Source organism: Alosa sapidissima, chromosome 1 (genome assembly GCF_018492685.1).
Source record: "Alosa sapidissima isolate fAloSap1 chromosome 1, fAloSap1.pri, whole genome shotgun sequence".
Taxonomy (NCBI): domain Eukaryota; kingdom Metazoa; phylum Chordata; class Actinopteri; order Clupeiformes; family Clupeidae; genus Alosa; species Alosa sapidissima.
Genome location: NC_055957.1, coordinates 340,001 through 350,000, shown reverse-complemented (window position 1 = coordinate 350,000; position 10,000 = coordinate 340,001). Strand labels below are relative to the sequence as shown.

Sequence of the window (10,000 nt, the reverse complement as noted above, 5' to 3'; positions counted from 1 at the left end):
GACGTTGACCAAATGATAAATACATATTGTGTACTCCAAAAAACGCAGAATACCAGTAAGCACTTTTTCTCCATTGACATTGCCGTTGTCAGTAACTTCTTGTTATTTCAAGTTTGACAATGCAATACAGGATCTGGTGTTGAACCTAGGTTTGGTAGCTACAGCCAGAAAGACTTTGGAGGAAATCTATCACAACAGCCGGCAGGCATTTCTGTTAAAATTTCAGCCTCACCTTCAGCTGCTCCAACTACTACTCTGTCGTCTTTCCGTCAAGTACATATTCCTGTACAGCAGGAACTTGTTATAAAAAACGTACATAATAAAACTAAAGTAGCTTGTATGGCCCTAGACCTAACGGTAGGCGACTTTGTTTAATTGATAAACAAATTGCTGTCAGATTTGGCATTCTGCAAAAGGGGATGCGTTTAGTAATGAGTCATAGTAATGTGTTCAACCTTCAGGTTCCCCACCCCACCTTTCCTTATCCTCCTCTGTAAGTGTGTCTGTGTGGGTATGAGTTTGTGTGTATATGTGTGTATGTGTTTATTCTCCACAGGCTTGTTCTAAGTATGTAATCCACTTTCAAATGTTTAGAACACATTGAGTTTTGAGTGATGTTGATTGTAATCCTAGCTTTTCATAAATAATAATACATTTTATATATGTATATCATTTTCATATTATACTGATTTATATAAGGAAGTTGTATTTGTTGAATCAAATGTATTTTATGTCTCTTTTCCGAAATGGTCTTCAATGAATACAGTATACTTACTTCCTGTATTACTGGTAAGGTACAGTATGGTTTTTTTTATGTCATTCTTATTGACTGTAGCATTTGCTTATATACAAATAAATGGTTTATTCTTATAGACCATTGTTTCTGACTTGATCATTAGTTTTTATGCATACTTTATGTTGTTGGTGAGAAAGTGAGTGTGAATTCTGTCAACATTCTAAATCCCGTTTCCGGCATTTTTTTACACTGATTTTTTTTACACTAAAATTATCATAATATAAGGTTAATGATATTCCAATACAGTCTTTTTTGTTAAATATCCCACAACTTGCTGAACATTTCATACACTCTATATTTTTCTCTATCTTGTAGAGAAATATGATGAAAATTCATTTTTATGTGAATGAAATTAGAGCGCGCAACAAGAGAGAGGCACCCCCAAAGTGGTCCTGCGCACACGCGTGTGTCTCTGCGCGGGTGGGTGTCTCTGCGCGGGTGGGTGTCTCGGGGTTCAATTGAAGTCAGAATTGGTCCGTCCAGTGGGGCCGCTGCATTATTAGATTAACGTCAGACAGCGCTGTAAAAGTTGTGGGAATTTCTCGCATTATGATGGCTAGAGTTGCGGGACTTTTATTATTACGCTCAATACTTGCGCATACCCGCAACCCCCCGCTGAAATATAGGCCCTGGTTTTAAATGTGCATCTTTTTTTTCTCGCACGCTCTCGGAGGTGGACTAGCATTTAATCTGCTGCCGGCTTGTCTCTCCACATCGCCCAAAATGCTTGATTGCATCATATTCTCCAAATTTTAGATACATTTTGGTGTACCACATGGTATTTTCTTTCAGTGAATCTTTTGCTTTGCAATTTCCTTCCTGCCCTCCTCTTGGCTGCCTTCACTCCTTCGTCTTTATTAACATTATTTTTGGCCTCAATAATCCAGCTACATAGTCTCCGTTTTTGGTTTTTGTGAAATACATCTCTAAATAAATGCGACTTATAGTCCGGTGCGACTTATAGTCCGGTGCGACTTATAGTCCGGTGCGACTTATATATGTTTTTTTCCTGCTCACGACGCACTGATGCGACTTATAGTCCCGAAAATACTGTCCAGTGTTTCCCGTAGTAGGCTATTTATTTGCTGTGGTCTGTAAGGCCAGTGTTTCCCGTAGTAGCTATTTATTTGCTGTGGTCTGTAAGGCCAGTGTTTCCCGTAGTAGCTATTTATTTGCTGTGGTCTGTAAGGCCAGTGTTTCCCGTAGTAGGCTATTTATTTGCTGTGGTCTGTAAGGCCAGTGTTTCCCGTAGTAGCTATTTATTTGCTGTGGTCTGTAAGGCCAGTGTTTCCCGTAGTAGCTATTTATTTGCTGTGGTCTGTAAGGCCAGTGTTTCCCATAGTAGCTATTTATTTGCTGTGGTCTGTAAGGCCAGTGTTTCCCGTAGTAGCTATTTATTTGCTGTGGTCTGTAAGGCCAGTGTTTCCCGTAGTAGCTATTTATTTGCTGTGGTCTGTAAGGCCAGTGTTTCCCACAGTAGGCTATTTATTTGCTGTGGTCTGTAAGGCCAGTGTTTCCCGTAGTAGGCTATTTATTTGCTGTGGTCTGTAAGGCCAGTGTTTCCCGTAGTAGCTATTTATTTGCTGTGGTCTGTAAGGCCAGTGTTTCCCGTAGTAGGCTATTTATTTGCTGTGGTCTGTAAGGCCAGTGTTTCCCGTAGTAGGCTATTTATTTGCTGTGGTCTGTAAGGCCAGTGTTTCCCGTAGTAGGCTATTTATTTGCTGTGGTCTGTAAGGCCAGTGTTTCCCGTAGTAGCTATTTATTTGCTGTGGTCTGTAAGGCCAGTGTTTCCCGTAGTAGGCTATTTATTTGCTGTGGTCTGTAAGGCCAGTGTTTCCCGTAGTAGGCTATTTATTTGCTGTGGTCTGTAAGGCCAGTGTTTCCCGTAGTAGCTATTTATTTGCTGTGGTCTGTAAGGCCAGTGTTTCCCATAGTAGCTATTTATTTGCTGTGGTCTGTAAGGCCAGTGTTTCCCGTAGTAGGCTATTTATTTGCTGTGGTCTGTAAGGCCAGTGTTTCCCGTAGTAGGCTATTTATTTGCTGTGGTCTGTAAGGCCAGTGTTTCCCGTAGTAGCTATTTATTTGCTGTGGTCTGTAAGGCCAGTGTTTCCCATAGTAGCTATTTATTTGCTGTGGTCTGTAAGGCCAGTGTTTCCCGTAGTAGGCTATTTATTTGCTGTGGTCTGTAAGGCCAGTGTTTCCCGTAGTAGCTATTTATTTGCTGTGGTCTGTAAGGCCAGTGTTTCCCACAGTAGGCTATTTATTTGCTGTGGTCTGTAAGGCCAGTGTTTCCCGTAGTAGCTATTTATTTGCTGTGGTCTGTAAGGCCAGTGTTTCCCGTAGTAGCTATTTATTTGCTGTGGTCTGTAAGGCCAGTGTTTCCCGTAGTAGCTATTTATTTGCTGTGGTCTGTAAGGCCAGTGTTTCCCGTAGTAGGCTATTTATTTGCTGTGGTCTGTAAGGCCAGTGTTTCCCGTAGTAGGCTATTTATTTGCTGTGGTCTGTAAGGCCAGTGTTTCCCATAGTAGCTATTTATTTGCTGTGGTCTGTAAGGCCAGTGTTTCCCATAGTAGCTATTTATTTGCTGTGGTCTGTAAGGCCAGTGTTTCCCATAGTAGCTATTTATTTGCTGTGGTCTGTAAGGCCAGTGTTTCCCATAGTAGCTATTTATTTGCTGTGGTCTGTAAGGCCAGTGTTTCCCGTAGTAGGCTATTTATTTGCTGTGGTCTGTAAGGCCAGTGTTTCCCACAGTAGGCTATTTATTTGCTGTGGTCTGTAAGGCCAGTGTTTCCCGTAGTAGGCTATTTATTTGCTGTGGTCTGTAAGGCCAGTGTTTCCCGTAGTAGGCTATTTATTTGCTGTGGTCTGTAAGGCCAGTGTTTCCCATAGTAGCTATTTATTTGCTGTGGTCTGTAAGGCCAGTGTTTCCCGTAGTAGGCTATTTATTTGCTGTGGTCTGTAAGGCCAGTGTTTCCCATAGTAGCTATTTATTTGCTGTGGTCTGTAAGGCCAGTGTTTCCCGTAGTAGGCTATTTATTTGCTGTGGTCTGTAAGGCCAGTGTTTCCCGTAGTAGGCTATTTATTTGCTGTGGTCTGTAAGGCCAGTGTTTCCCATAGTAGCTATTTATTTGCTGTGGTCTGTAAGGCCAGTGTTTCCCGTAGTAGGCTATTTATTTGCTGTGGTCTGTAAGGCCAGTGTTTCCCATAGTAGCTATTTATTTGCTGTGGTCTGTAAGGCCAGTGTTTCCCGTAGTAGGCTATTTATTTGCTGTGGTCTGTAAGGCCAGTGTTTCCCATAGTAGCTATTTATTTGCTGTGGTCTGTAAGGCCAGTGTTTCCCATAGTAGCTATTTATTTGCTGTGGTCTGTAAGGCCAGTGTTTCCCATAGTAGCTATTTATTTGCTGTGGTCTGTAAGGCCAGTGTTTCCCATAGTAGCTATTTATTTGCTGTGGTCTGTAAGGCCAGTGTTTCCCATAGTAGCTATTTATTTGCTGTGGTCTGTAAGGCCAGTGTTTCCCATAGTAGCTATTTATTTGCTGTGGTCTGTAAGGCCAGTGTTTCCCGTAGTAGCTATTTATTTGCTGTGGTCTGTAAGGCCAGTGTTTCCCGTAGTAGGCTATTTATTTGCTGTGGTCTGTAAGGCCAGTGTTTCCCGTAGTAGGCTATTTATTTGCTGTGGTCTGTAAGGCCAGTGTTTCCCGTAGTAGGCTATTTATTTGCTGTGGTCTGTAAGGCCAGTGTTTCCCGTAGTAGGCTATTTATTTGCTGTGGTCTGTAAGGCCAGTGTTTCCCGTAGTAGCTATTTATTTGCTGTGGTCTGTAAGGCCAGTGTTTCCCGTAGTAGCTATTTATTTGCTGTGGTCTGTAAGGCCAGTGTTTCCCATAGTAGCTATTTATTTGCTGTGGTCTGTAAGGCCAGTGTTTCCCGTAGTAGCTATTTATTTGCTGTGGTCTGTAAGGCCAGTGTTTCCCGTAGTAGGCTATTTATTTGCTGTGGTCTGTAAGGCCAGTGTTTCCCGTAGTAGCTATTTATTTGCTGTGGTCTGTAAGGCCAGTGTTTCCCGTAGTAGGCTATTTATTTGCTGTGGTCTGTAAGGCCAGTGTTTCCCGTAGTAGGCTATTTATTTGCTGTGGTCTGTAAGGCCAGTGTTTCCCACAGTAGGCTATTTATTTGCTGTGGTCTGTAAGGCCAGTGTTTCCCACAGTAGGCTATTTATTTGCTGTGGTCTGTAAGGCCAGTGTTTCCCGTAGTAGGCTATTTATTTGCTGTGGTCTGTAAGGCCAGTGTTTCCCACAGTAGGCTATTTATTTGCTGTGGTCTGTAAGGCCAGTGTTTCCCGTAGTAGCTATTTATTTGCTGTGGTCTGTAAGGCCAGTGTTTCCCGTAGTAGGCTATTTATTTGCTGTGGTCTGTAAGGCCAGTGTTTCCCGTAGTAGCTATTTATTTGCTGTGGTCTGTAAGGCCAGTGTTTCCCGTAGTAGCTATTTATTTGCTGTGGTCTGTAAGGCCAGTGTTTCCCGTAGTAGGCTATTTATTTGCTGTGGTCTGTAAGGCCAGTGTTTCCCATAGTAGCTATTTATTTGCTGTGGTCTGTAAGGCCAGTGTTTCCCGTAGTAGGCTATTTATTTGCTGTGGTCTGTAAGGCCAGTGTTTCCCATAGTAGCTATTTATTTGCTGTGGTCTGTAAGGCCAGTGTTTCCCGTAGTAGCTATTTATTTGCTGTGGTCTGTAAGGCCAGTGTTTCCCGTAGTAGCTATTTATTTGCTGTGGTCTGTAAGGCCAGTGTTTCCCGTAGTAGGCTATTTATTTGCTGTGGTCTGTAAGGCCAGTGTTTCCCGTAGTAGGCTATTTATTTGCTGTGGTCTGTAAGGCCAGTGTTTCCCACAGTAGGCTATTTATTTGCTGTGGTCTGTAAGGCCAGTGTTTCCCACAGTAGGCTATTTATTTGCTGTGGTCTGTAAGGCCAGTGTTTCCCGTAGTAGCTATTTATTTGCTGTGGTCTGTAAGGCCAGTGTTTCCCGTAGTAGGCTATTTATTTGCTGTGGTCTGTAAGGCCAGTGTTTCCCGTAGTAGCTATTTATTTGCTGTGGTCTGTAAGGCCAGTGTTTCCCGTAGTAGCTATTTATTTGCTGTGGTCTGTAAGGCCAGTGTTTCCCACAGTAGGCTATTTATTTGCTGTGGTCTGTAAGGCCAGTGTTTCCCATAGTAGCTATTTATTTGCTGTGGTCTGTAAGGCCAGTGTTTCCCGTAGTAGGCTATTTATTTGCTGTGGTCTGTAAGGCCAGTGTTTCCCGTAGTAGGCTATTTATTTGCTGTGGTCTGTAAGGCCAGTGTTTCCCGTAGTAGCTATTTATTTGCTGTGGTCTGTAAGGCCAGTGTTTCCCATAGTAGCTATTTATTTGCTGTGGTCTGTAAGGCCAGTGTTTCCCGTAGTAGGCTATTTATTTGCTGTGGTCTGTAAGGCCAGTGTTTCCCGTAGTAGGCTATTTATTTGCTGTGGTCTGTAAGGCCAGTGTTTCCCGTAGTAGGCTATTTATTTGCTGTGGTCTGTAAGGCCAGTGTTTCCCGTAGTAGCTATTTATTTGCTGTGGTCTGTAAGGCCAGTGTTTCCCGTAGTAGCTATTTATTTGCTGTGGTCTGTAAGGCCAGTGTTTCCCGTAGTAGGCTATTTATTTGCTGTGGTCTGTAAGGCCAGTGTTTCCCGTAGTAGCTATTTATTTGCTGTGGTCTGTAAGGCCAGTGTTTCCCGTAGTAGCTATTTATTTGCTGTGGTCTGTAAGGCCAGTGTTTCCCGTAGTAGCTATTTATTTGCTGTGGTCTGTAAGGCCAGTGTTTCCCACAGTAGGCTATTTATTTGCTGTGGTCTGTAAGGCCAGTGTTTCCCATAGTAGCTATTTATTTGCTGTGGTCTGTAAGGCCAGTGTTTCCCGTAGTAGGCTATTTATTTGCTGTGGTCTGTAAGGCCAGTGTTTCCCGTAGTAGCTATTTATTTGCTGTGGTCTGTAAGGCCAGTGTTTCCCGTAGTAGGCTATTTATTTGCTGTGGTCTGTAAGGCCAGTGTTTCCCATAGTAGCTATTTATTTGCTGTGGTCTGTAAGGCCAGTGTTTCCCGTAGTAGCTATTTATTTGCTGTGGTCTGTAAGGCCAGTGTTTCCCGTAGTAGGCTATTTATTTGCTGTGGTCTGTAAGGCCAGTGTTTCCCATAGTAGCTATTTATTTGCTGTGGTCTGTAAGGCCAGTGTTTCCCGTAGTAGGCTATTTATTTGCTGTGGTCTGTAAGGCCAGTGTTTCCCATAGTAGCTATTTATTTGCTGTGGTCTGTAAGGCCAGTGTTTCCCATAGTAGCTATTTATTTGCTGTGGTCTGTAAGGCCAGTGTTTCCCGTAGTAGCTATTTATTTGCTGTGGTCTGTAAGGCCAGTGTTTCCCGTAGTAGGCTATTTATTTGCTGTGGTCTGTAAGGCCAGTGTTTCCCGTAGTAGGCTATTTATTTGCTGTGGTCTGTAAGGCCAGTGTTTCCCATAGTAGCTATTTATTTGCTGTGGTCTGTAAGGCCAGTGTTTCCCATAGTAGCTATTTATTTGCTGTGGTCTGTAAGGCCAGTGTTTCCCGTAGTAGGCTATTTATTTGCTGTGGTCTGTAAGGCCAGTGTTTCCCATAGTAGCTATTTATTTGCTGTGGTCTGTAAGGCCAGTGTTTCCCGTAGTAGGCTATTTATTTGCTGTGGTCTGTAAGGCCAGTGTTTCCCGTAGTAGCTATTTATTTGCTGTGGTCTGTAAGGCCAGTGTTTCCCGTAGTAGCTATTTATTTGCTGTGGTCTGTAAGGCCAGTGTTTCCCGTAGTAGCTATTTATTTGCTGTGGTCTGTAAGGCCAGTGTTTCCCGTAGTAGCTATTTATTTGCTGTGGTCTGTAAGGCCAGTGTTTCCCGTAGTAGGCTATTTATTTGCTGTGGTCTGTAAGGCCAGTGTTTCCCGTAGTAGCTATTTATTTGCTGTGGTCTGTAAGGCCAGTGTTTCCCGTAGTAGGCTATTTATTTGCTGTGGTCTGTAAGGCCAGTGTTTCCCATAGTAGCTATTTATTTGCTGTGGTCTGTAAGGCCAGTGTTTCCCGTAGTAGGCTATTTATTTGCTGTGGTCTGTAAGGCCAGTGTTTCCCATAGTAGCTATTTATTTGCTGTGGTCTGTAAGGCCAGTGTTTCCCGTAGTAGGCTATTTATTTGCTGTGGTCTGTAAGGCCAGTGTTTCCCATAGTAGCTATTTATTTGCTGTGGTCTGTAAGGCCAGTGTTTCCCGTAGTAGCTATTTATTTGCTGTGGTCTGTAAGGCCAGTGTTTCCCACACATGGACTTATTTGTGGCGGCCCACCACAATATCAACGTTAACCACCACACAATGATTTTCCAGGTTGTACTAAATTGTGCTTAAATCTGGTTAGCATCATAACCACGCTGTGCTAATTTGTTAAAAACTGTTGCATTCAAGTTAATTCTACAAACCAACCACCACAAATAGAATTAAATTCTCTGGGAAACACTGTATTATGTAAAATGTGTTCCACTACCCCCCCCCCCCCCTCTCATTCTATTGCCTCCTTTGCACACACCTGCCCTCCCACCCATACGGCAAGCAGATCGCAGCAGTGTTCACAAAGTTCCGAGGTGTGCCCTTTCAGGCTGTGCAAGCGGTGTGCAAACTTTTTATTACTGAAAGAAATGCACGAGATGCTGTTCATTTTTAATCGGATTCCCACTACATTAAGATAGGCCATACTGAAACTTTGGTAAGAACAGATGTATTTGTCTAAAGTGTTAGCACTGGTTGTATTTCCCTAAGGTGTAATGGCAAGTAGGCCCTGTGCCCGTGTGCCCTGTAGCCTGGCTGCCGGGTGAATAAGGCGAATTTGGATGAACACCTGCTTTTACCGGGCGGAAATATTTCACCGCAAAATGGACGTGCGGTTTCATGGGCAGTTTTCGTAAATACAGGGAAATACTAATCAGGCACATTTTACTCTTTTCCTCCTACCTTTTAACACGAAACTCCCACTTTCCCCAGACCCTTCTCTGGATGCATATGCATGACACAGGAAAACGCAATTTTCCATTTTCAGATCCTGCGACAGGCAGTCGGTTTTACCCAAGTACGGCCTGTTTGTAAATAGCTTGCATCGGTTAAGTCAGGCGCAATTGGAAGCAGGCGCAAATGGCTTGATAAATCTACCCCTCTGTGTGAACTTCCTAGGTTCTCGTGGGGAAACCGGACTGCACCACTATGGGTAAATAAAGGGGTTTCGTGAGTGATTAGTGGAGGGAACCATTATGACAGGGGTGTTTGAATGTATATCACTAGCATGGGATTTTTATCTGCACAGCGTTTTTTTGGTGGGAGAAGAATGTTGTATACTATTGTGTTTTATGTTTGCTTGTTAGATTTATTATTTGGTAACTGTGAACTTGAATGCTGCTGGTGTACAATTATTCATTTTTAAATATGTACTACTACTACTACTACTACTAACAAAAATTATTTTGTTACATTTTGCCCATCATCATTTTATTAAATTTTTTTATCTCTTCCACATGGTGAAGTATACAGTTTTTTAATTCAACAATGATATCGGATTGGTATCGGGTATCAACCGATACGCAAAGCCCTGGCATCGGTATCAGTATCGAGACTGAAAAAGTTGAATCGGTGCATCCCTAAAATAATAATAAATAATAATAATAATAATAATAATAATAATAATAATAATAATCATAAATAATAATAATATGTTTATTTTAAATAGCGCCTTTCTCAAACCCAAGGTCGCTTTACATAGTAGGAAGGCAGGAAAACACAATAACAAACAAACAAAACAATACAACAGAGACAAGTTATCTGTATGGAGCTATGTGTTGGGTGTGGAGGAGAAGTGATCATTAAACAGAAAGGTCTTGAGATGTGCTTTGAAGAAAGGAAGAGAAGGACAGGCATGAAGGGGTAGGGGGAGGAGTTCCAGAGTTTGGGGGCCAAGGCACTGAAGGACCTGCCACCCAGGGGGGAGAGTCTGGAGCGGGGGATAGCCAAGAGGGTTAGACATTCTACCTGAACCTTGTTTAATTTGGTCAGTTTATAGTCACACACACACATACCCATCCAGAATGGACTCTCGGCAGCAGTAGAGGTTGTCAAACTTCTGTTTGGTCACCGAGTCGTT

At 42.8% G+C, this 10,000-nt stretch overlaps 1 protein-coding gene across 6 annotated transcripts in view; it reads right to left on the bottom strand.

Moving 5' to 3' along the window:
• Positions 1 to 10,000, bottom strand: part of ahcyl2b (adenosylhomocysteinase like 2b) — an 84,419-nt gene that overhangs the window by 28,261 nt on the left and 46,158 nt on the right. For all 6 annotated transcript variants that reach the window (XM_042092500.1, XM_042092512.1, XM_042092520.1 and 3 more), the window contains one exon: positions 9,936 to 10,000. This exon is cut by the window's right edge and continues 52 nt beyond it. In XM_042092500.1, the coding sequence (XP_041948434.1) occupies positions 9,936 to 10,000 (65 nt within the window). The remainder of the gene's footprint in view (positions 1 to 9,935) is intronic.